Here is a 27,905-nt window from a genome sequence, read left to right on the forward strand (position 1 = left end):
CACTCCATTTCCACTGAGTGATAATTTATAACACACATAGGTGCTTCTATTCCATCACTTGAACTACCACTGCCAGTGTTAAGCCAGAGGTTTCACCCAAGGACAGTTCTTGCTAACAAACACATTAAGTCAGTTAACTGAAATCACGGGGTCATGACATAATGATCTACATGTGGACAAAATACAGACTCAAGCATAAGCCTCCAAACTATTACAACTAGTTCTCAGTGAAAAATGTCCAAAATAACCCTAAAACATAGAACCAAGGGATTTATTTTGCAATCAGAAATCACAAACTCAAAGTGTAGTCAAGAGAGAATTAAGAACAGACATTCAGCATCCAAAATTTTGATGTTCACCCTAACTAACCAAGGGTCCTATTGCTGCATGCAGAATACCCTAAAAATAGAACTTCAAGCTATTTTACAGCATAAGCACTCAGTCCTGAAATGAATAACCAACATCAGTTCCCCAAGCACCTATATAAATGAGAAGACTCCCATAGGCAAACCTCACAAATTTATTTGAATTTTTAGAAAATATTTATGAAGATTTTATCCTGCTTCTGAGCACATGGGAGGTTAAATGGATACCCAGACGTTTATAACAGAAAATGGTTCCATTTTCATATTTTGCTGCTTAAGCCTCATCAGGACCTTCTCAGTTTGTCTTTCTCCTAGTGGACCTGACTCGGTCTAGTTTCCAGTGTTTTGCGACATGAAGCTTTCATCACTTCACTAAGACCTATTTCACAGTTTTAGCAACGCCTATTCCTAAATTTCAATAAAAGACTTCTACTTAACAGATCCTTTTTTTTTTATCCACATTCCCACAACTGTCTTAAACTGGGGTCTATTTCTGCTCCTTCAATTGATGTCCAGCACCCTTCACCAACACTGGACAGGCCTGGCTTTTATTACTCTCTTTTCTAGGATGCCAATTCACCACAGTATACATGAATATTTTTTAATTCTAGACCCTGATTTGTCAAGCTCACCATTTAGCAAGAATCCACATCTCATAGACTGAGCCATACAACAAGAGTATGTAGCTACATAACCATCCATTCACATCTTGATTAAGTTTGGTTCACTCCTGCTTAATCAAAGCTCATGCTTAACTTCAAACACATGTTCCAGCACATTGTTGGAAGAGGGTGGGCTGTGGTGGTGTTTATAACCTTCCAATATTTGTAACACATGATGAGTAGTTACTCTTTTTGTCATGAGCCAAAAAATTGAGTATATCCTCAGTCCCATTGTTAGCTGCCAACGCAACAGAGATGTCAAATTCCAGCAGAATTGCACCATACGTTCTAAGGGACACAATTTTCCTCATGAAGTCTTTAAGAATTCCTCCATGTTATAAGGGTTCTTTTCAGTTTATTATTATCTCATATAGTCTGTCTCCTATAAATCCTGATGAGAGTGCTGTGCAGCAATCCCAGGAGCTGAGTGATTTATGTCTGAGCTCCTAATTTTGTGTTGAGAAGATGACAAAAACTTGTCATGTCTAAAGGCACTATAAATAAAGAAACCATGAAGCCATTCTTCACCTTGTCCCTGGGAAACACATTAGGAGAGTCACAGCCCACAGGCATTTGAAATAAAATAAACAAACAAACCAACCTTTGGAACAAAGGCCACTTTGTCCCTGTTTCCCATCAAATAGCACGAGGTTACTGTAAGCTAATGGTGGCCCGGAGGTGGCCACTGGGTTCTCACACATTTGGTTGAAAGGTTTGTTTGGAACACACAGGCAAAATTTTGAGGTGAGGGAGGAGACAGGGAAAATAAGGGCATTGGTGATGGAGAGGGAAGCATTCATGCAGCCTGCCCTTTGAAAGCCTTTGATCTGCTTGGTTAGGTCACGAGTGCCAAATGACCAACTTAGGAGCCAGCAAAATGGCAAACAGATATTGCAAGGGCAGGAAAGCAGACAGCCATTAGCATTCCCAAAGAGCCACAAACCAGAAAAAAAAACAATCCGGTCCCCACATCCAACAGACCCAAACAAAACAAGGTTGTGCACGCTGACTATTTCCCTGCTGAACAACTTGGCTTGGCACACACATGTTTGGACAAGCCTGGAGCAGGCTGAGCACTTGTGTAAAGGGTGGGGAATATTTCTGCAGAGCAGAACCCAAGGTCAACCCATTGTGTGAGTTTGTATGTGAGAAGACGAACAAAGGTTCTGGCTTCAATAAAATTAAATGAATTCATGTCTGGACTGGTAGTAGTCATTTCATTTTCATTACAGCCAGAACCTTCAATCCACCTCAGAAATGCACATTAAAAATATTATTGCTAGCAAACAGAGGGAGACAAAAGCAATTATTCAACAAGATTTCAGCTAATTGTCTGTCAGGTTAACTTCAATGCTGATTTTTTTTTTTACCTTAAATAAATGTATGTAATCGATGAAAAAATAAAATCCTGTTATCTTTTTAAGGATCTCTTTCTCCAGAATAGCACCTGGGCCACCAAAATCAAAAGGTATTTCTAAAGGCTTGTATGAAGAAAGGTGTGAAATGAATTTGAGCTCAGGAAGCCACTTCCAAGGACCATCTCAAAGGCTCTGGTGTAGGAAAAAAGCTGAGATAGGACCAGGGTTGCTTTTTTGCCTACTCCATGTCTGTTTTAGAGTATTTGCCATCAGGTGTTCCCAAACTGAGATTTGTGGAGCATTTCTAAAGAATGAATGAGAAGCCAACAATGCACTTACTCCTGACACACCTGTATGTTTTACAGCCTTCTCAGAGGACTCAGTTTGGTTAAGGCTGGCTTGATTCACATCACTCCACACTTTTACTACTAAGATTTGTCAGGAGGGAAGGGGCAAGCTTTGACAATCTGACTCTTTTGTTTTTCATACCACAGACAGCTTGGTCTGCAGCTGGGCAGCTCATATGTGTTACACAGACAGTAATACATAACAATAGGGGGGAAAAAATGGTCTATAAAAAAGGGATTTTGTTCTGATTTGTTCTTAAAAGCACTAAGACACTCATTGCATCCTCCAACTTCCTCATTGATTTATTTGCATCATGAATGTTCTACATTCTCCTGGCATTTATGTGAAGGTGGTAAAGTCCATTTTCAGTAATTACTAGTCCTCAGTAAATAAGAAAGGAAAAACTTTCAGGGAATTACATGGTCTCACTGCACAAGAAACAAGTGTCAGTAACTGTGGTAATTAATCCTACATCACTACACAGAACACATTCTTTCTGAGGTTTTCACACAGAGCATGAAATAAATATTTTAAACAACATAAAATAGATCCCAAACCCCAAGTATCTATATGAAGGCTGTCTGCAAAATATTTCATTTTCAGGCTGCTGCCTGCAGAGAAAGGTACAGGAAGAGGGACTGTCATTTCCTATTGTACCTTTAAGTAGCTCCATTTAGTGAGGTCTAACTGCTCAGCTGTCTGATATGGAAGCTGCTGACATAGATAAAATTGGAGACATTTATCTTGGCACGTGACAAAGTGTCTTATCAGCCTCATTAGTGGCTTAGTACATCTCATCAATCTTTAGTACACCCAGTGGTAAATGCTGCATGCCTGTCATTGGACAGGAATAGGCACATTCCAGAGAGGCCAAGTTGATGATCTGTGCAGTCATGAATAAATTTTGCTTTAATAAAGGTGTCTAATGCTCACGAAAAGTGATAGCCTTGAAGAATGAGACTTTATCTACACAACAGGTGCAGGGTGGTCAGTGCCAGAAGAGGCCAAATTGTCTCAAAACCTTGACTTGCAGTAGTTACTGCATCTCTGAGCAAGGCGGGTGCTCGAGACCATCTGTGCCTCTTTAGCTGGACTATTAAAAGAGATCCAGTTAAGGATGGTCATAAGATGGATGGAAGCATGGAACTGAACCAAAATTACCAAGTTCACTTAGTACAGGCCACCTAGGAACTGGCAAATGGAAACGACATTACAGAATTGCCAAGATAGTTAATTGGAATCACTGAAGTCCACTGAAAATTTAGTTTGCATAACGACACATTAAATCTGTAGCAAAGATAGAACAGACTCACTGCTCCTTGGTCACCACTTCTGTAATTCACCCAGAAGACTTATGTTTGAAAGAGCCATGCTTCACAGACCTTTTCTGGCTTATTTGCCTCCACTGAAGCATGTTTTTTGTCATGCTGTAGATAATGAAAAATTCACAGACGAAAAATACAGTTGAATACAACATCAATATGAGAATCTCCATTACGCAGTGAAGAAAATCAAACTGGAAAGAATGGTCACATAATTCCAGAGCATGGAAATAAAGGGAATCAGAATCACATGGTGGGCACAAAGGAAAATAATTTTTTCCCAGGACCAGAAGCTGTAACAAGGGTCCAGCACAATTTGAAGTCCAATATAAAGCTGCCTCTACTAAATGTTCTGACCAGGGCAGCAAAAGGAAAAAGAACTTACATTATGATTTTAAGAAGTAAATTATGAAAATATGTAAAACAACCTTGTGAAATACAGCTTCTGAGGGAAGATATTTATCTTAGTCTGTTTTGGGCCTAATAAATCCAGGGCTCTTCTAAAAAATAGAGAGAATAGAATCAACCACAGCATGGCTGCTATGAAATGGAAATCACAGAACTTCAGAAAGAGGAATTATTTTCTAAATGCGTACATCAAATAGCAAAAAGCAGCAAAAACAATCAGCTCCAAGGTTCCCGAAAGGTTTGGCAAAAGACTGCAGTAATTTGTGACACAGGCCAAAGACTAACAAATATAGCTGCCCAGAGAAAAAAAAACACTGGCAAGAAAAGGCAGATGCTGACAAATCTGGACTTGAAGGATTTGTATTTTATGTGGACCTGGTTTAAAACCAAGCTGTGACTCTCAGCTTACTCAGAAAGAGTTTCAACTTAGCTAATACTCCACCCATAACAGACTACTGTGCACATTCATTTTACTGGAGCATGAATCATTACAGCCCCTACAAGTGTTTCTTTCCAAAAGCTTTGCTCAGGAATATTTATGGACTTAAAGGAAAATGCACTTGTGTTTGGCATTACAAACCAGTTCATCAGCATAATCAGAGATACAGACAAGGCTCCTTGATCATAGGCTGAGTCCTGATTCCTCACTGATGGTGCTGTACAAGCTCCACCTCTGTGTGTATCAGGATTTTTCCATTCCAAGGAGCAGAACATCCATTGCTGCTGCCTTTGGCATTGCAGCAGAAAAGGCACCTTCAGAGTGTCCTCTGGAATACAAACCAACCCATCTCTCAAGCTGCTCTCTTTCTCCCATTTTGGATGGATAGCTATTGAGTCCTGACTTGGGCAATATTTTACTTCCAAAGATCCCACCTTCTCTGTGTTTAAGCTGCTGGTATCAAGGTAATTCCCATGAGTTTTAAGCACAGGCTGGTAACCAGCTCCCACATGGGAGCACAGGCTCAACTGCATAACTGAAGTTATTCCAGTTAAGCCTTTTCCACTCCAGACTGGTTAACAGCAATTATTTGCATTAATACAGACTCTGTGTTTAATAAGACCTTTACTAAAGTTAATCAGGTATCCCTAAGGAATTAAAAACGCATTTTGTTTCTTTTCTATGTCACTTAATCAATTAATTATGAAATCAATTAATCATCATCCTTTAAACTGTGAGTACCACAACTGCCCAAAGAATTCCAGGACTGACCTAGTGCACATACCTTCCTCTACACAACGCAGCCACTGCTCCTCACACATCCAAGGATCCTTTCTCTTCTTGCCCCCACCAACCCCCAATATGTTTTACCACTGGGAACTGCACTCCTTTTTCAGGTATGATTCTTTCCAGGATGCAGTTCTGCATCCTGTGGATAGGCCCTACATTCTTTGTTCCTAGATGTACAACCTCCTACTTGGCTGCATTAAGCACATTTTATTGGAGTAAGCCAGTACCTCAGATCAGAATAGGGTTTGGAACTATCATGTTGAAATGAAAGTAATATGGATGGCTTCCAAATTCTGGGAAGGTTTGTTCCCCAGATTAATTCTGAGGGAGATTTCATATAAAAATGTAGATGAGAGACAGGATTATTTATACTGAAAGATAAACAAAAGGATTACATTTCTAGCTATTAGGAACCAGTGGAAATGTGTCTCTAAAATGACCTTACCTTTCATCTTGACCGAGTAAAAGGCAGCAGCCTCGCCGTTTCTCCAGAGTATCTTGGCACACTCGGTGGCAGAGTGAGGTAAAAAGAATGCATCATTAGCTGAACTCCCTTCCAGCATTCCAAAAATAATGCAGTTCAGAACAAAGAGGACAATCCTTTCTCCAAATGTCTGGACCTAAGAGAACAAACAAAAACAGACCAAAGAAAAATGAGGCAGAGAATAGTATTTTGCATCTCATAAAAGGTTTCAAAATCAAAAGAGGCTGGGAAGGAGGAGGTCAGGAAACACATACACTTAATTTGGGGAAAATACCTCCTGAATTGGTTCAGCTAGAATAACAAAAACAGTTTTTCCTAGTGTTTCACCCTCTATCCAGCGGGCATAGAATAATTTAGTAACTATTTATAAAGCTTGACATATCTCTTGTTGTCACAGAGAGGAATTCTAAAGCAGCAGAAGTATCTTGATTGCAGCCACAGATTTGGAACTAGGATCAAGGCAATCTAATCCTGCTCAAAAGTGAAATGAAGATTGGATTCACACTGTGGGCCTGGTCACCTGGCCTTCTTAGGAGACAACTGACAGGACAGGGAGATGAAGGAATATAAAGGAACAAGATTATATTGATAATTGAGGTAAAAACTGCTGCCAACAAGCTTCACACAAATGCTGAAAAAGAAATGAGAGTTTCCACATATAATGGCAATTTACCTTTTAGCAATGAGCTAGAGGGGGTAAGATTTCTCTTTTCAGACATTATTTTCATTCTCTGTTAATACAGAGATGCTTGAAAGCCTGAAGGCCTGTGTCCCTGCTCCAAGTTCTACCTTGCAAGGATTGGTATCTCAATATCCCTCCAGTTCAGTTACCCATAAAAAGCCTACTTAATTCTGCAAATAATTAAATACTATGTGTGACAGGAAAAGATGATAAAGGAATGGAATCATTAAGGACCAGAGATACCGAGAGCTGAATAGGAAACAAAACTGACAAAGCTCATATGCAGCAGGCATCTGACTTTTTGGTTGCAAATAGACTCCAGGCTACCCAAATTCTTCAAATTATGAAAAAGTAGTTCTATCTTACCAAAATAATTCATTTGGAAAAATAATTATGGATATAGAAATTACTAAATAGCAACCATTTCATAAAATGAATATAATATAAACATTAACCAAGGAGAAAAGAAAAATCAGAACAAGACATTGTTCCAAAGGGTAGTAACACCTCCCACCAGACAGTTAATGTGAGAAATTATTGCTAATGTAGTAATTCAGTTTATGATTATTCCTTTAGTAGGCAGCAAGGGTAAACTAAAAACCAAAAGAAAATAAATCCCACAGATGAATCATAAGCTGCATGCACAGAATTGTTTAGAGAGGGCTAATGTGCATGTCACTGTGTCCTGGAGACATGAAGCACTTGATGAGCCACAGAGCCGAGATCCCACAATTTCAGAGCAGGAGCTGTTTGAGACCAAAGACAATTCCATATGATTGCTCTGACTGGGAAGCTCCAGGGTAAAGGCAACAGTTCAAAACAGCATCCTCACCAAAATGAGCCCATCTCTAGCAGGATCAGCTGTCTTCACAACATCTTCCACAGGCCACCAACGCTGGCTCAGATAAACTGCCAAAACTACAACAACAAAAACAGGGGAACATGTTACCTGCAAATACAAAGTAGGTTCTCAATTTTTTCCACAGGCAGCCTCAGATCTACTTCTCCCTCCAGCTGACTCCAGTCTGCTCTGCTGTGAGACAGAAGAACAACAATTGTATTTCAATTTCACCTCTACGTCCCTTGATATCCAATTTTCAGCGCTGCACGAGGCATCAAGTGAAGGTAATTTTTCTCAGGAATTGATGTGACTTTGGTGTGACAGCCTGTGTTCCATATGAATAAAGCACTTCCTGCTTAATACTAAGTTCAGTAGCAAAGAAGGTTTGAGTGGCATTTAGGACAGTGGAGCTACCTGGATAAAGGTTACAGTTTTCAAGTTTCTTTCAAACTTTCCCCTGCCCACACACACATATTTGCATATATTTGAGTGCACATATTTGCACTCATGCAAGTCAAACACGAAAATTCTCATATCTGCTTTATCAAACAGCTTTGCAGCTCTCTCTGTGATTGAATTTCTATCTGTGGGTAGCTTTAGAGTACAGATTCCTAAATCTCTGCATGGACAGATATTCTCCAAGGTTCAAATGCACACAGAGAGGTTCCTATCAACAAAAGACAGACATAGACACACATAATAAGATAGAGTTTGCCCTAAGCAAAAGTGTTATCAGCAACCCACGTAAGTCAAGTCCTCATGTAGGTGTGATGCAAAACTTGCACCCCACTTCTTCCCATCCTTCCTCAATTTTTCACATTTGCAGGAACAAGTATTTAAACCCTACTCCTACATGTTCATCTACAAAATTCATTGCCTGCCAATAGATTTATAAGGAAAATACTTGAAGCAGCAACAATGACACTGAAATTACTTCCAAGCCTTGTTCAGAAAGAAAAGCTTTGACATGGGGTCATTCCAAAGGATAGGGAATAAATTTTAAGGGTTTAGGTGAGGTTTTGGAACAAACACATCAAACAGCAAGTATTTCAGCCAAAAGAACTTTTAGTATCTGTACAATGGTGACATTCACCTGAAGTACATTTCCATGATTTCAGGACTGCTAAAGAATATCAGTATTTTTAATATCTCCAAATAGGGCACCTACCATGTTCATTTCTGTATAGAAAGATAGACTATAATATAGGAGGAATGTTGCAAAGAGCAGTAAAGAGTTCACATGCCTTGAGTCCTAAAAGAGTGCTCCAACAACTGGCTCTAACCTACTCAGCTAGGGACAAATATAAGAAAGTTCAAAACCATCTGTGAGTTAGCAACAAATTCACACATGAAGAAATGAAATGATTTAAAGGACAGGATTCATCATTTACCTGTTTTAGCCTCAGGTTATACGATTGTCACTGATGCACACAGGTTAATTTCCTTTTTGCTCCAGACTCTATTAATCCTGCTGGTTTTAAGGCTGGAGATTCCGCTTAGCTAACTTATATTTCCCATAAATTATTAAAGCATGTGCCAAAAAGCATTACACATTGTGTGCTGGTTTAACAAGGAAGAAGTACTGCACGCAAGGGCAGATGCCTGTTTATAGCAGCAGACTCAATTCATTAAATATTATGCACTTACTTGCATGGGATTTTCATACTCTTTCTGTGATGGATTCAATCTGTTCCCTCAAACCCTTCCCTCTGCTTTCAAATGCAGCAGACACTGCTCCATTACACATCCATGAAACATGCAGCTACAAAGGGAGCTGAGTCACACAAAGGGGACATAATGGGCCAAATGCTGACTTTAATAAGAGCTGCAAAGGGGTTTGGCACACAGTTCAGACATACAAGACACATAGTAAAGGTCAGAAAAGTTTTTAAAAGCTTTGAGGAAAACAGGAAGATGCATAACCATGTTAGAAGGAGTTGCTTTTATAGAACATTTACTGTGCTATTCAATAATTTAAATGTGTGGAAGGGAACACTAGTTGACATAGCAACTGTCACATCACATTACTTGAGCAACCTTATCTATATGGATGCCTTCCTTGAAGGAAAAACATTTCTCCAGATTTCACACAAACATATGTACTTTGCTTTTTGTTATCATTTTTCAAGTCAACATCTGGTCCGCAGTTAAATCCATCCATGCTTCCCCATATTCTCATTTTCATTTTATAATCAACTTTGAGGAACACTACTTCAAATGCAAACATGATTTGTAAGACCACATGCTCCCTCTCTCTCCCTTCCCAGTCTTGTTATTCTTTCCAAAACATCCAGTTCACCTGATCACAGGAGATGGAGTTACTGCCAACACACATCCCCTGAACCCTGTGAATCATGATGTGTGTGACTACAGTGACCTTGCAACTGCAAAACCTGATGTGCTTGATGGTGCAGTTGCAAGGCCAGGTTGAAATGCATTTCAGGTCACAATTAATGGGGTTTACACATGCTCAGGTGTGTGGCTTGCTCTGTAACACCAGCTTGCTAAACCTCAGCACTTTCATCACCTGCACTCAGACAAACACAGAGTGTTGCAAGAAGCTGACAGGCAGTGGAGCACAGGATTCCACAGCACAGGGTGTTTGGAATCCAGGACTGAACTGAATTAGGCACCAAGCATAATGCAATTGTGATTATGAAATGTCTACTTTTGCTGGGCAAACATGGATCCCTTCCCAACTCAGGCCTGGATTATATTTTTACTTCCTAGGCTATGCTGGCCAAATGTTCCCACACTGGTGTGCAACTACTTAAATGAAATGTGCACATCAGGATTCTACACACAGAGCAAAGAAGAAAAAAATAAAGCAACATCCTGCTTGGCTCTTCTTTTTCCCCTGCCTCATCTGAACTGCTGAAAGACATCCCTCAGTTACAAACTAAATAAAGGTGATGTTACTTATGAGAGATGTAATTAGAGTTTATTTAATAAATATCTAAGATAAAGTAGTGGCACTTCCTGTAAAGTCAACTTTAGCTTAATCCTGTCACAGTTTCAGATTGCTGACAGACTTAAAGAGATCTCATTTGTAAGACTTCCATTGTGGAAATACTCTGATACTGGAGCAAGGTAAATCCTCTGAAATCCTACTCTGGACTGCATTCTGCAGCATTGACATACCCTGAACTAGCTGGGTCCCAGAGTTCCCTGTCCTTAAAATAGAATAAGAGCATTTCTCAGTCTTTTCTAGGAATGCTATCAAAACAAATACATTAAAGCTTGGGAGGCAGGCAGATTCCTGCTGGAATGGCAGCCATTCAAGTATCTCAGATAGATCTTTCCTGCAACCAGTTACATTTTCTTCTACAATTCAAGCTTCACTCCATGATTTGTTGCAAATGTCTTGTGATAAATGTTCCAAGGCATCTCACAGTTATTGTGAATTATTACATGCAGCATACAGAAAATGCCACAATAAGGTATGTTTATTTAGTGTTATAAAGATGTTAATCACCCATGTTATGCTCTGTAAGCTCTTACAATGCAATTTACATTCTCATAAAAATATCTGTATAGATATACTAATAGAACACAACACTCAGCCCATCAAAAATAAATTTAAAATGCTTCCAACCAAGACCAAGCCCTAGAGAAAAGATGCCATACCCATTTTCTCTTTGAAATATGCAGATCATTTCAAACCACAAGCTACACATCACTTCAGGACAACCCATCTTATCAAGATGATCAGAAATAAAACTCAGTGCTGGAATCCACCCCTCTTTAAACCAGTATTCAATAATTACATATCATCAAACTGAAACACAGTATCTGGGGACAACCAGGAAATTTGCTTCTAAGAGTGCTCCTGCTGTGGAAAAAAACTAAAATGCAGAGGCAGTGGACAGGTAGAGGAAGAGAAAATATCAACTATAGCAAAACTGTTTCCCTCTTCCATCTGGATGAAATTTGTTTCACAAGAAAAACTCAAGTCAGGAAAATAAAATTATATAACTTGCTAAATGTTTTCATTTTCTGCCCTTAAAGTCAAATGTCCTTAAAGTAACAATGACTAAGTTAAAATATATTGCCCTTCTCTGAAGGAATTTGTTTTGAAATAATTTGATCTGTTCACTGGTCAGAACAAAAGGTCATGTAGGTGAGCAAATCCAGGTGGAGTTGCACCATTAGCACAGTCTGCCACCCTAAGAGTCAATTCCAAATCTGCTGAGCTGTTGGAAAAATTTTAGGACAAAATACTTCTAAAGTATATACCCATATGTATAGGTATGCACACACATCCCAGCAGTCTTTAAAGAACTAATGAAAATTTATTAACACTCATCTGAAGGAAAAAAAAAAAAAAAACCACACCAGTCAAATTTGATGTATGCAGGAAGACTGGCCACATATTTATAGTATATAAAATCCAGAAACAAAGAACTTCCAGAAAATCCTTTAAATCACACTTTTTGACAGCAATATCAAAAGCCAGGTGATGTAGCAGGCTTAGAGATCTCTCTGCACCTCTGATTCTGGACTGGTAACTTGAGCTGAAATTTTGCAAGGGGTGGGGTCACAGCAGTCAGTTAGGCTGTTGTTTATAATATAATAAGGTGTTTATTCTGCTATGTTTAAGCTTTTAATGAAGACAGCTATCATGTAATTTAGGCTCCAATTGGACTTGACTTGTTCCTGTGAGAAATCATTTTTCCTTCTGTGCTTTTATCTCATTAATACTTCTTGTTCCCAATACTAAATGAGATCATGTAACTGAAGAGCTGTGCTAAACGCACTTTCACCTGCATCTATTTATTAAGTCTTTATTTCTGCACTGGATCCCAACTCCTCTTGTGAAGCCTAAACTACCTCAGTGTTGTTTTCAGCCACGTTCCTTTGAACATGAGTCAGGAGATGAGCACAACTTCACCAAGAGCCAGTCTGGCCTCTGGTGTAGAGGCTTCTCCCCTTTATCACACCAGTGTGTATCTCTCTTCAGAAAAACACTAATGGAATATATAAATTAGTAATTTATATAGGAATAATTCTACATCAATAGTTTTAGAGGGACCAGAAAGTCTTTTGACTACACCAGGAGCTTGGAAAGGTCTCCTACCTTCTCCTGTGGACCATAGTCCATTAGCAAAGGTCCACCTGAAATCCTGTGTAGAAGGAGCTGGAAAACTGCAGAGTTCAGCTGTAACCACAGGTAATCTTAATCTGCTTTTTGTTCCTCTGAAGACATTTCCTGCTTACAGGGTAGGACTGAACAATGAACACTTACACTAACAGAACCTGTTCCAGGAGTGCAAGATCATTACCTGCCACACTTAGAAGCGAACAGAGAATTTTGCTCTGCCTTTGCTTTGTTATTAAGAATACTGGCTATTAATGCCTTTCAGGCATAATTTATAGCTTACCCTTTAAAAAAAAGTACACTTTTAATGACAGATGTTGTTAGTTTGACGCCACATTTGGAAGCTGGAAGTTTAAGAGGTTTCATGTGTTCTGTATTTCCTAAGTGACACAGTGAGTCAAAAAAAAAGTTCATGTCCTTGTTGCAGATATGTCAAAAATTCTACAACTCATTGCTTCACAACACCAACAGTCCTCACTTAATCTACACACCAGTAGATAGCCCTCACACACCAGTACTGGGAAAAAAAGGCAATTAAACCTAGAACTGAAAAAAAAAATCATAAAATAAAAAAATTAATATTAACAAGAATCAGTAAGAAGCAATACAATTTTATACCTGTATTTTATTGTTTAAGGATTTCAGGATTCTATCCAAACCATAATGTGTTTAAATTTCACATCATTCTGAATTAGAAAAATATTATCCTGTTGAATAAAGTCAGAAAGAATAAGAGATTTACCCAAGGTGGTTTTTCAGCTACCAGCAGAGAATTTATGCATAGAATTTAAAAGCCCTGATTGTCAAGTCTTCCATCTAATCAGCAGCCCACTGACACAAATTCTTGACAGATAAACTGAAACCACTTCATATTCAAAACAAAACCCAGAATATTTAAATACATAAACAAGCAGACCATCTTAAAAGTAAAGAAATTACAGCTACTCAAATTTCAAAATATTTTGACCAATTCTAACCTGTCTCTTTATCCTTTGGATCAGTTAACAGCAACAGTTTGCAAGTAGGATTATTTCGGTAGACAGGGACAAAACACACACAGGAATCTTCAAGTTTAACCTAAAAAACAAACAAGCCCTGTAGCTCTTTGTACTGTAAAGCTCACAATAAGTACTTCACATATCAGATGCACTTATGTTTTATCGACATGCTTTGCTGACATGCATGGTACAAGCTTAGCACAACACCCTCTCAATCCTCAACTTCAAGGTACTGAAATACACATAATATTCTAATATTATCCATAAGGAAAGTTAATTTAAAAGAAATCAAGCTACTGATGTTAGTGAAGACCTTTATGCTGACTTGCCCTGGTTAGTACATAACCTGGCTTTGAGCACTGCCACACGCAGACAAATGGTGTTATGAAAGACCAGACACATAAAATGAAAACAAATACAACTTGCACTTCTTACAGCATCCTCCAGCTGAGTTTTTGTGGTGTTTTGCAAACAATGAATTAAGCCTTGGGGTACAGGGAGTATCAAAGCATTAGGGCAGTGCCTGGGCAGTTTATCTTCGAGGCACAGCGAGGGTAGATAATTGGCACAAGGTGGTTAAGTTGAAGGCAAAGCTAAAATCAAAATGCAGCTCTCAAGCTTCTGCTCTTAGACTAAACTTTTAAATGATGTGACACATAAACACAAAATTACTGTGCTCAAACAGCTCTATATGCATAGAAATGACGATTTCCATATGAATATTGCAAATGCTGTCATGTAAGTTTAGGTACAGGCAAAGAGCGTGCATGACTTAGCACAGTATGTACTGTACTTTCCAAAATCTGGTCCATTGTGTATGTGTGGGTGTGCCTCTCTCTCTAATTGCACCCATTTGTCAGTTTGCTATGAAACTCAAATCAGTCACGTGTTACATTTAATATTTCTTGATACATGGAAGAAATATGAATATGGATAATTCAGGATAACAACTCTAAGCTGAAACCAGTGTTCACTAGTTATGAGTGCCAGAATCCTGGAAGCATCTATGCAAACACTGGACTCCAGTGGGAAAGAAAAAAAGTTGAAAACTGCTTGAAATCTGTATTCATGAGCTTGCCTAAATCTGAGGATTCAGTTGCTCTTTGCATGCTTCAGACATAACAGCATCAATGTCATTATGGCACCTGGGAGCATTTCCATAATGAAAAGGCCAGGACTACTTCCAATACTGCCATGATTGTTATTTTGTTTGATAAGGTAATGTGCACTTTCACAGGTGTTAACAAGAGCAGCATGAGCCAAGCACAGCTTTGTGTGTGGCTGCTGCCAACCTGTGGGGCTCTCATCCTGACTTGCAGTAATCCTTGCTATTTGTGTCCTGAATGCTTGACCAAGCCATACCAAAAAGTTCTGTGACCTCAACAAGTGGGCTGACAGCCACTTAACTCCTGCTAAATGATTATACACTGCTGCCACTTGATACCTGCTTTAATTCACATGCAGAAGGGGGAAAAAATGTTTGGTAATGCAGACATTATTCACACACCAAACCCCCCATCCTTCAGGCTGTGGGTCTATAAGAGACTGCTAGCTGGGATCTTCACTGGGAATGAATGGAAGCTTTACCTTATAATGTTTGAATTCTTTTAAATTACAAAACATCAACATTCTTTGAGCTATTTATTACAGGCTATAAGGAAAAAGACAATACAGCAAGAACACTACCATTACTTATGCCCTTGACTGGCTGACTAGCAGATTCGATTATACCTGAATTAAATGAATCCAAAGAGAAATGTGTTGCTATGAGACTCAAATCAGTCACGTGATATACTTAAGGGCTGGTGACAAGCCACAAAATCAAGACAGTTGTGAATCAGAAGCCAGAAGTCCACCTTTAACTGATCTCAGTGTGTGTGGCTTTTGCAGGAACACACAGAGCTCTGCCTGGGACTTTAACCTCCTCTCCCTCCTACTGGAACAGCAAAGTACAAGCAGGCATGGAAGGTAAGGACACAGAAGCTCTAAACTGGGGGATCTTTGCATGTTCACTCTGTATTTAGCCCCACAGGCTCCACTAGAGGGCATTAAAAGAGTATTTAAACCACGTTACATTCCCAGCTCAAAGCTGAAGCTGATCCCACCTGGAACAGCATTCTTCTGGAAACTACTGCATCATATTTTCCTAAATTGCAGAAAAGCTACTGTATTCCAAACAATCATTTTAACTAATCCAATTTCTGCTTTGATAACATAATAACAGGTACCTCAGCACACCTTTTATGATCTACAAATGCCAGAATTAAAGGTTTCATAGGTTGACTGCAGTAAAAATGTTTAATAAGCCTGTTCAGTCATCTCTATTCCACCCAGGTGTCTTAGAATTCCTTTGGAAGAATCCACATCCAAAATTAACAATAAAAGTTTTGTAAAGAATGGAAACAAAAGATAGACTGTGTAAACTGCACAGCAGAGGCAGAATACAGAGCAGCACCATGGTATAAATCTCTAAAATACACTTTTGATTTAGTCCTGTAAGGAGGCAGGTCAAGATGCAAAGTTCACCAAAGTACTTCAAACCCTCTTCAACACTCTGACTTGGAGTTTAAGCTTATCTCTCATTTACAGCATGCAAATTATTTGAAATAATGCAGGACTTACTGATTTTTTTTTTTGCAATCTACCCATACCAGTTTACCCCTGTTAGCATATATGAGCACAACCAACAAACTAATTTGCAAGAATCTAACTAGCAGCATGAGAAACATCAGCCTACTACCTCTCCTCTTCCAGGGATGCAAAAAACATCAGGACTGGACAGTGACTTCTTCAAGAGTTTTTCATAGTATGTTTCAGCATCTGCTTGCAGAACCTCTGGATCTCCTGCTACTGTATCAACCAAGTAAAGTCGACCTGTGATTAAAATAAAACACAAGATATTTTTACTTTTTATATTAAATACGAAACCTAAGTCTTAAAACCTCTGTTTCCCCAGCAGCTGCTTGGTGTTCCTGAAGAAGCAATAACCTCCTTCTGATATAACAAATCAGACTCACTATCACCAGCCCAAGAAGAACAAGACAAGACACCCAAATAGTGTCCAGCCACTGTTCTATCACAGGAATAAAGTAGCTTCAATTTAAGGGGCTTTCAATCAACAAGCTACACCTCCAACTCTTGTAAGCCCAAGTGAGGACCAAATCTTCTACCACAGAGTTGTAGTTGGCATCTTAGTTCTGAATCCTCCTTTTTTAATTATGGTTTCGTCTCACATGGCACTGTCCTTAGTAAGTTAAATGTGAAATAACTGCACTGGTAGTAAAGTATATGGCTGAGACAAGGAAGAGTCTTGAAAGGACCAGTGCAAGACCTGTCTATACTAAGATTAACAAACTATGAATCATATAGGTACCATACTGAAAATGATACCTTTCCACATAAAAGTAGGAGCATGGGATTTGTAGTACCAGCTCAGACTATTCACCCATGGTCCCTCCACTCTCCCTCCAGCAGTGATCAGTATCTGATTCTTCAGCATACAGATAAGAAAATTAAAATGCTTAAAATGCTTTAAACACTATTTTCCTGCCCTTTGCAAGCAACCAGCTTCCATCTCAATGCTTGGCAGCAGAGCTGTGTACTCAGAATGCTGAAGAGAAGCTACTCTGTAGATGGGTTTCATAGCATGTTTGTTATGTGACAAAATGGGAGAGAAAAGAGCATAGCAGCACTGGCAAGTCAAGTTACATTATAAAACCCCAGGCAGAACTTAAACATCACTGAGCAAAGAACTTATGTCAGGAGAGAAATTAAAGATTATTATTCAAAACTTTGGTAATTCACAAAAGCAAATTTACTAGTAAATTAATCCTTTACAAAAGAGCAGCATGTAAGACTTGAGTTTAGCACAAAGAAAAATATTTGCCATGCTAATAAATACTGTTCATGAGGTGCTGCTTACAGGGCTGCCTCCTGCCATGGTTCAGCCAATGCAACTTAACAGCACAGTCGTGTCTCCTCCTCACTGAACTGAGCAATTAACTTTCTGCTACATAATATGCTTGTACTCTAGGTAACAAGGACCACTTGAAGGACAAAATAAGGTCACAGATTAAATAATGAGGCATTAGAGGAAACTTCTGACCAACTTTCCATCAATACAGCTTTGAATAGAAGTAATCTTTTCCTTTAAAAGATGCTTTTAGGTTTCCAGTGAATTTGTCTTTCCTGTGCAATACACTGAAAAGGCTGAAGTCAGTTAGGAGCATATGTTCCTATGCAAACAGAATAAAAAATTTCTTGTGAAGAAGAAAATTGTTGATGGGGAGAGAGACTGAAGTTGTTTTCAGAACAATATGGAACAGAAGTGTCACCTGAATTTCTTTTTATGTTAACTAATGTGCTTCCCACTTTTTCCCAGTATAAAGTGACAAAATAACATTTACCCTGCTGTATATGTCCCTTTTACCCTTCCATTGTATACAGGCACAAGAAAAAACCCTCAAAGTGTATCCATAACTATTGTTATTAGGCATTCAACTAAAGCCATAATTATTGCTGGATAACAAGATGTTATAAAGGTTGCTAAATCAAATGCAAAATAATATAACTTTGCTTTAGAATAAAAGCAGTGCCGTTCTCGCAGGAGTACTTCAGTCTGAGGCCCAATCAGCATCTTGGGATATCAAAATTATAATGTTCCAAGGACAGCCTTTTGACCTAATTGGAGTTACAGGATTTTGTTTGAATTTGATCTTACCTAGCAGCAACAAAAGAACACATGGTGGCAGCCAGCCTGCCAGGACCTTGCCAGCAGCTCCTGCAAGGGGCTCTGTGCACAAAGGGTTACCCGAGGGGCCTCCTGCTGCAGCCACAGAGGAGGGACCATAAAGCAGGAGAGTAAATTTAGAACGGGAGGCCTCCTGCACCAGAGAGATTCCTGACACTGGACTGACATCTCAAACAGCCAAAGCTGCTCAGCAAGGTCAAGGCATCCTCGAGGTGAATGATGCAGCAGCAATGACAGGGAGGGGATGACAGACAGGTACCAGCCTTTGTCTTCTGCAGGGCACCTGCTTTCAGGGCAAAGGACATGGAAGCTTTGCAATTCCACAGGGAAAAATTATCTAGAGACAAATAAATGAGAAACCCAACGAGCACATTTCCATTTCAGGCGTGCAGTAGAGATTCTAAAGTAAAAACTAGCAGCGCATCTGCTTCTCTCTTTTGTTTCCATGGAGCAGTCTGGGCCACATTCTCAAGCGAGGATGTGCAAGTACATCTCCTCTCACTCTGGTGATCTGTCATCAATTTGCACTAAGAATTTGATTTTTTGAAGTGAAAAGCTACAGCTAAAACCAGCTATAAATATCAGCATGCACTGCCCATACAACTCAGTCATCTTTAGGAGATTCTACCCTCTAAAACCTCAGCCTAAAACATTGTCCAACTCTGACAAAAAGGAATAAACCAAGGCCCTTGCTTCAATTTAGACCCCTAAATTCAGCTTTTTCTGCCCCCACTGCTATTCTATCCCTTGTCCCCTCTAGACAAGAGAACTGAATTTCATGGGAGTTTCATCAAGTGGACAAATATCCTTCTTGAAAGGTAAAAGTCAGACAAATTTTACTTCACTTAGGACCCAAAAAGATCAATATGTGGGAATCCAGATATATCTCATCAGCACACACATGTTCTGCATCAGGTAAATAAATGCAATCACAAAATGGAAGACAAAATTCTACCCTAAAGTAGAATTACTTTTTATGAATTAGAGACAGACCACCATCACTACAGACTCAGCAAGATTTCATTATACCAGTTAAAGTAAGCAGGAAATATTTTTCCATGGGCAAAAGAATTTATTCTCAGTACAACAGAAAACACATGGTGCATACAAGTCATATGTGAAATTCCAGAAGTGAAGCTACAGACTGTTGAAATGTCCAGAGGTAAAGGACATCCTTCCATCTAATCAGATACTCTGAAGCTTCTTTGCAAAGTTAATCTTGACCATGAAGACAATACACAATTTACTAAACAAGAGATATTTCCTAGAACCACGAATGGTGTGGGTGGAAAGTGACTGTAAAGATCACCTCATTCCAACCCCCTGCCATGGGCAGGGACACCTTCCACTAAGCCCTGTCCAACCTGAACTTGGACACTTCCAAGAACTGGGGGTATTTGCTTTCATTCTTAAGAATCTTCTATTCCTGCATTCACTTGTAGGTAATTAATATTGTTCCTTTAAGCCAACAAAGTTGGTAATGCAGATTTTTTTCCAGACTAGACACACCACTGGCTTGACTAAGATGCACTGAGGTATTGCTGGTCCTTCCAGGAAAGTCAGACTTGTTGAAATGCCCATTTCAGAGTAAGGGCATTTAGGATGCAGCCAGATTGTAAAGCAAAATACATCAACCTCACTGTAGATGAAGCATGAAAAGTGTTATGTCTGAAGTGAATTAATCATTTATCCTACAACTACTTTTTCATGTTCTACAAACACAGAGAAGGATACTACATGCATCCATTAAGAGCTGTATGTTTACAGAAGAGCCATCAGTCACCACAGGGCTTGTATCTGGATTTTGTACATTTGCACAGATTTGTGCATAATTTTACATGTAAAAATATGAAAAATACCTCAGTCAGATTTCTAGTGGTGTAGGCACAAGAGAGATAAAAACTTAACATTTCTAATTTTCAAGTTTCATTATTTTTTAATTCAGTTTTGCCATTTCTAATGCTTGCAATAGCAGCACTGGCTTTGTTTATTTGCTTTATTTTCATGCCAATATATTTCACAATAACAAAGAAAGAAAAAAAGAAAAAACAAAAACAAAAACAAAAAAAACACCCACCTTTAGCAGGTTTTAAGTGTTTCTGATGATATTCTGAGGGGTTTTGTCCAAGAAGTCTTTTCCTTTTTTTTCTTTTTATTTCAAAAACCACATTGCAATATGAGACAAACATGCACCAAAACAATATTACAGTATAACATGTCAATATTTAGGAGGGAGTGTTGTAATTAAACCATGCAACTAAGACTAGAAGTCCTAAGTTTTATTCTTAACACAGGTGTGTTTTTGTGGCCCTTAACAAATCACTGCATCTTCTGTCTGGTTCCTTATCAGTTAAGTCTATGTCTTATCTACCACTTCAAAAGGGTGTGAGGTTTTCCTTATAGGTGCCTCTGAAACTACTATGTAAAAAGACCAAGAAGTCACATAACATAAATTGTTCTCACTTCTCCATGGACTGCCACTGCCATACTACAGAAGCACACCCAGGACAGTGTCCAGGATTGAATAACTACTTTTTTTTGCCTTCTGAGCCATACACACATGACTGAAATGCTGTCTCTCACCCTCTCACGGGAGCAGGAGCTCTGTGATGAACAGCAGGGCTTCACATCAACTCTTCTTCCCTTCCCATGAGCCTGAACAGCTCCAGGCATGTGGTTATCGTTAGACAACCATATTTGTTTAACCTTTCAGAGGAAGGAAGAGGTCTTTGGCACGCTCCCGGGAGTGCACACAGAACCTGACTCTCACATCCTGAATTTCACTGAGCAAATACATGCCAAAAACCCAAATTCTGGTGGAAGTGAAAGTGCAGTATCATAACAGCATGTGGTGGCAGCTGAGCCAGCGGGCGAATGCCGAGCTGTGGTATCTGTCCAGCACAGCAAGGCAGCTCTGCACTACGTGCTGCACATCATTTATGAAAACACTTCCCACTGCTCTGCTTTCCCCCATTTCTGATAGAACAAGAACTCTTGGAATAGTCAGGATGTAGGTTTCAAGGTTGTATGTTTCAATCCCAAAATTCCATTAATGTATCACTTAGTATTCTGTCACAAGTCAGATGGCCAGAAGGGCTTCAGGAGACAAAGTAAATAAAAGTTTGTCTGTAAATAATCTTCAACTGTGGAATCAATACTTTAAGGCAGGGGGGGAAAAATAATCCTAATGCCACTCACAATCAAGAAACCTGTTTGATTAAATAGATGAGCTTTGCTATATATGTCATTACTACAAATTTTGCCACTCAAATGGAGAGCAAACCAAATCCTGCAATCCCACTCACCATGCCATTCCCACAAACACATTTTTACTACTGATTTCAGAAAAGAGAAGAAAAAAGCTTTAGGTATATAGATATTTTTAGCTGAACATAGATGAGAAAAAGGAAAACATCTTCAATTTTCACACTTCACCATGAGCTCTGAAGGCCTTCTGAACCTTCTATTACCAGGTCTATAAAACACATGTTTTTCATTTCCCAAAACTTAAGGTAATCCACAATTTTTGAAATGAAAAAAAAAATAGACAAGGAAATTAAATAACTGATTTAATTATTTAGCTTTTTAAATAAAAATATTTAGCTGAAACCACATTAATTAAAATGTTTTGAAGGCTAGAAAAGCAAGTGCATATTAAGGAGACTCACGTAATGGTGAGTTCATACTGAAGGGATATTTCCTCCACTCTAACCTGCAGTAGTCCCACAATGAAAGTTCCAGCAAATAAGTTCCAACTATATCTGTTTTTTCTCAGATGGCTCTTTAGCACTGTTACACTTAAAAATATAAAGCCACATCCTACTCATAGTACAAATAAACTAAAATACATCTGTGTAAACAGGCTACCCCTGTCCTATTACACACACAATGCACATCTGGACTGGCATGTTTAGCACAAAGTTTTAACCCAATGTAATTTAAAAAAGCTGAGGTATTACAGCCCAGAAACAGACTTTACAAATAAAAACTGCAGCATACTGTTAAACCATGGAAGTACTACCAGCTCTAGCTATGACATATCAGAATTCATATTTCTGCACATTTAACTTTGTTTTTCACAGAGCTTAGATGTAAAAAAGAAAGAGGCAGTTTACAGAATAATTCAGGGGAAAATGCTGGAGAAAAGGGAGATTCAGGACTGTCATTAATTCAGGCTTTGAGGTTCACATTTACATCAGGTTTTCCAAGGATATTATAATGATTCAGTGTGATTGTTGCTAATACCTCTGAACTTGTGAACATCAGCATCAAGTTCTTAATAAACTCTAACTTTGACTACTCAGGGCAGAGGTATGGATTTTGGAATTATAGAATGATTCAGGTGGGAAGGGACCTTAAAGATCATCAATTCCCTGCCATGGGCAGGGACACCTTCCACTATCCCAGGTTGCTCCAAGCCTGGTCTAAACTGGCCTTGGAGACTTCCAGGGATGGGGCAGCCACAGCTTCTCTGGTGTCAGACTTGTCTTTTCTTGCATATGGAAGCAAATACTCAAATGGCAAGAATTTGTCAACTTAATTATTTGCCTATCCCCTAAACAAAATCCAGAACAACTGGAAAGAGGCTGATTTGAAAGGAAAATGGCAGGAAAGGTTCTTTGGACAGCAGTAGATCTTTTATGAAGCACAAGTGTAAATGCAGATAGTGGCAATTCAATCCTCTACAAAGATGGAAGGTAGAAAGGAAGATGCATTGCTTCAAAAGCATCTTGTAACTTGAGGGAAAGAGGAAAATAATGACCCCCATTGTGATGAACACCGAATGGTGAAATGGCAGGAAATGACAACTGAGTTTGACAAATGGTCTAGCATGGAGATGAATTCATCCCATGGGGAGAAGCCAGACAGACTGACAAGACACTTTCTGAAAATGGCTGTGTTTGAGTAATTAAAAGTTATTACCGAAACACACATGGTTACAACCTGGCACCAGGGCTAGGATTTAAGTACCACATCAAATACATTTCCCCATTACTACCATTACCCAAAGGAAGTGTGAGAAACCTAAAGTCATGCCACACACAGCCCTTAACATCACCTCATACAAACCACAGCAGAATGTGGCACACCAGGAGCACGTGAAAGCCCTGCTTTGCTATCAGAAAGGATAATATTCCCCAAGCAAAGTAGCAATGAAAATATGAGACAACTGTCTAGATTTTCAGAGATACCAGCTTCAAATACCACATAATTTCAGCTGCAAATTCTTTACATGTGACACGCCTACTGCTCCCACCAGCAGAGAGCATAAGTCTGCCTAAGAAAGCCTAGCAGCCTTTCTCCAAATTACTTGCAAGGACCAATTTGCACAGCCAGAATAATTTCAAAATAAAGCAATTAATTTGAAGGGAGGGGGTGAAGGGGGGAAAAAAAGGAAAGAAACAAAAATCAAAATCCCTTCCCCCACTAATTTCCCCTTTGCTAAATTTATTACATGGCTGCAAATTAATACATCACCTGCACCAGCTATCACAAGGCTATCTCAGAACTTGCTTTAATAAACAGCTGCCAGTAGTGGAGGAAATATGTAAACATCGCTCTTGTTCCTCTGTGCCATTGTGTCAGCTATTCTACATGTCTTTGAAGGTGCTCCAAAATCAGCATGGCTCTGCTTTTCCCTTTTTCTCCTTTTGGGAGGAGGAAAAAGCAGAGAAGGAAAGACAGGCTAGCAACAGAGGGCTAACTCTGCGCTTGCTGTGCTCTTGATAGTGAGGCTCAGTGTGTTCAAAGTCAGTTTACACAGGCTCTTCTGTAAGGACAAAAGAAACCACTGCTGGTGGTTAAAAATGCAAAAGGTTTTGATTGCAATTGCTTGACAATCAGCCAAAGATATGACTAGGGAGAAAAACACAGCAAGGCAGCTATGACCAGAATGGAAGAAACAAGGAAAAACACATGGCTTGACTTCAGAGCAGAAAATTGACTTAGGCTTTGCATAAACGACAGCATACCTCCAAGCCTGCCTTATCCACAGTCTGCCTGGTATGGGAACATGTAGGCTAAAAGCAGAGCCTATTAAAAGGCATAATGTTTCTAAACGGCATCTGTTACGTCCTAATAAGCATTACTTAAAGGACACAGGCCTTAAAGTTGCTACCAAACGTGCACTTATCTGAAACTGCTGCAAGGCAATCGTTACCACAATGTCACATGACACCATTGGAATCCGAATAATAGAAAATGTTTCTATTTAGTTTGGCCTGAAATCATTATGCAGGAAAAATATGGAGGCACTTTCTGAGATTTTGAAACTGTGCAACTTCACAGGAATGAAACACCAGCAAGAATTACATCAGCAGAGCCATTTGCCATCTGTTGTCAGTAATACTATAAAGCCCAGCCACCAGACAGCAGTTTCAAAGGTTACAAACACAACGTTTTTAAGCATCCACAGACCTCCGGGTAACTGAGCAGGACAGTTTCCTTCAGAGATATGTGCAACCTGAGGGTCTGCCAATCATTCTGCAAAGCCAACACGCCAGGGCTGGGAATTGCCAGGCGAGACGTTTGGAAGTCTCTCAGTATGCAACCTTTACACAATGTGGCAAATACATACCAGCCTCATCACGTAGGTTCCTATAACACACTCACAGCCATAATGCCTGCACACCTCCCACTTGCAAATTGAAACCGGCCAGACTTTCTCCTCTGCTGTTTGTTTTCCCAAACTTTCCCTCAAGGGAAGGAGTGTGTTCACTGAAACGCTGCTATGGAAAGGGACTCTGGTTTGCTTGCTGGGTTTGGGCTGTAATTTTCCTTTGAGGGAAGTAGTTAGGATTTTGTTTCCTGATTTCTTTTCTTTCTAGAATGTAAGTACATATTTATGTTAAAGACAGCAAGGTTTCAACACCTTGCATTAGCTGTGGCAATGTTATGGCAACCCTTACCTCTTATGTACACACAGTCTGAGCAAAATTCTACCTGTTCCACACACGAGATTTTAGTTTCACTGTAGGAGTCTGGTTGTTAATCAGTCTCACCTTAGAGCTCTGAGAAGCTTTTTTACATGCAGAGGCCACGTTCCTGACAGTGCCTATATACTACCTGAATTTTGTGTTTCCACCTTCCAGGCTGCTGACCTCCTTCCTATAAACTGATTAACACGGATTTTATGGGTGGCAGGGAGATTTCCATCTTCCTAGAGAGACAGATGGAAATTTAAGGCTTCATTAATGCAATTACCAAACTAGATATACAGGTTTCTCACTCACTATTTCTCAGGCTCCAGAGCTGCATATACATGGTTGCTCACTGCTTCTGTTAGGTGGTTAATACATACAAACCTGACTTTCAAGGTGTTCTAGAATCAAAATGAATTTGCAAGAAGGCTGAATTTAAAACAAGTACCTCAAGTTCCAGGTCAACAGCTGGCCTGCTTCTTAACAGCAAGGTTTGCCTGGGACCTGTAAAGGGGCTTAGAAACCTGGAAGTGCAAACAATCTTTCCCTGTGAAAAACAGTTACAGGAATAGCCAGAGACCGAGTTGTAGCATCTCAATTACAGCACAACATGAACTGAAAAGCAGTATTTGCACAAGAGCTAATGGCTGGCTCTATGTGCTCTTAAAGTGTACTGCATACTCAACTCGCTTATTGACAACTGCTCCATAATTATTTTAAACATAGACTTATGCAATGACATAACTACACCAAAACTCAGACAATACTTAAAAACGTCAGTTGTCCTAAAAGAGGAAGGGGATGGAAGAACAACTATTCTAAAAATTCAACCTGAGGGTGATGAAAAAGGGAAAAATCTAGACATTAATCAAACTGCCCAACACTACAATGCTTCCTTGGACATGAAAACCCAAGTTCTATTCATCTAGAGATATTTTATTCAAGAAAATCAGTAGAACTGAGAGTCTTTCCTCACTGTCCCCAAAAAATAGCATTATTACAAATGTTTGATTTCCATAAGTGGTTGATAGGAGGGGGAAAATAGAGCAATCTGACTGCAGTGCATTTAGCCATGAGCAGCTAGAGGAACTAATGAACAACATCATTATTTTACTGAAGGGGATGAAGTAGGTGCTTTAGATAAATGGCAGCAACTTAAAATGTGTTTCAGAAGATAAATTCACTTTCTCTCCATTTACCTGCTAGCGTGACAAATTAAGAAAGAAGAGTATAAAACCAGAGCAGGAGGGAAAGCAGTGCAAAAGCTAACTGATGTGATGCAACGGGCCCTTATCCAAACAAGTGCATGAACAGAGATCGTTGGAAGTCCTCCTAGGCAAACACAAACCCAGAACACTGCACATGCCAGACTCCTCTGGAAATCCATGGTGGTGTATGTGCAAAAGATCCACCTGTGCTAAAATCACGTCCCTTACCAAGCACTGGGAGCTTGGCCATTTGGGAACTGACACGATGTCTGTTAATTTCAAAGCACTGTAACTCCACCAGGTACTGAAGGGCTGAGTTCTGCTGGGCAGAGCAGCTCTTCACCCACTGCCAGGAACACCAGCAAATCAACTCCTGCTGAAAGGAGACGAGGGGAGAATGGCTTTTTCACAAGGAAGTTCATCCTCTATGTCTACGCGCTTCTTGTTCTACTCACCTCGTCAATAGCAAAGAAAAGCTTTAATGAGTACTTTTAAAAGGAAGGGTACTATATAGTATATGTATAAGCAATATATTAGTATACTATACTTTGAACACTATTCTGCAGTATACAAAGTCTTTTACATCTCAAGACCAAAACAGTCCAACTATTTTTGTGTAGTCAAGAACCAACGTGTTTATGGCTCCTTTGTCCCTGTTAAACCCTGCTGCTTTTGTTAAACCCGGGTTTTGCTCAGTTTGGATAAACAACTGCCGATGGTGCCTTTGAAAATGGATATTTTTATGCAGTGCTCCTTAATGGCTGAGTACTTAAGATCTACTGAAGTCTTGCTGAAACCCCGAACACACACTGCAAACAGGAGGTCGGGGATCATCCTCTCCCCACCATCACCTGCCGAACCACAGCGGGCAGGACCCTCTCTGGGCAGGCTTGGACTAGCCGAACACCTGGAAAAGTCACCTGGACGCAGGAAAAGGGGAAAATAAACGCTGCTGTGGGGGACCCTGTGCGCAGGGCTCGGGCTGCCCGCTCCCCAGGCAGGGACCCGGCCTCTCACGGCGCGGTACGGCCGCGGGCAGAGGTCCCGGCAAAGCCCCGAGTGTTTCGCGGCGCCTCGGCCGCCCCGAGCCGCCTCCTCCCTCTTACCCACGGCGGCTCTTCCTCCTCCCTCGGCCGCCATCACTTCCTGCGGGGCGGCGCGGGCAGCCCGGAGCGGGCCGAGGGCGGCGGAAGGCGGCGAGCGGCGGGGCCGTGCCCGGAGAGGCGAGGGGCG

The 27,905-nt window shown here is 39.9% G+C and overlaps 1 protein-coding gene across 1 annotated transcript in view; it reads right to left on the reverse strand.

The window, feature by feature from the left end:
* Positions 1 to 27,812, reverse strand: part of FAM169B (Protein) — a 40,769-nt gene extending 12,957 nt beyond the window's left edge. Inside the window, exons 1-7 of the mRNA XM_077786012.1 lie at positions 27,690 to 27,812; positions 27,518 to 27,592; positions 16,737 to 16,902; positions 16,535 to 16,668; positions 13,774 to 13,873; positions 7,690 to 7,775; positions 6,137 to 6,311 (exon numbers count right to left, since the gene is read on the reverse strand). Coding sequence (XP_077642138.1) covers positions 6,137 to 6,311; positions 7,690 to 7,775; positions 13,774 to 13,873; positions 16,535 to 16,668; positions 16,737 to 16,902; positions 27,518 to 27,592; positions 27,690 to 27,812 — 859 coding nt within the window. The remainder of the gene's footprint in view (positions 1 to 6,136; positions 6,312 to 7,689; positions 7,776 to 13,773; positions 13,874 to 16,534; positions 16,669 to 16,736; positions 16,903 to 27,517; positions 27,593 to 27,689) is intronic.
* Between the last annotated feature and the right edge of the window lie 93 nt (positions 27,813 to 27,905).

Source organism: Lonchura striata, chromosome 11, assembly GCF_046129695.1.
Source record: "Lonchura striata isolate bLonStr1 chromosome 11, bLonStr1.mat, whole genome shotgun sequence".
NCBI lineage: Eukaryota > Metazoa > Chordata > Aves > Passeriformes > Estrildidae > Lonchura > Lonchura striata.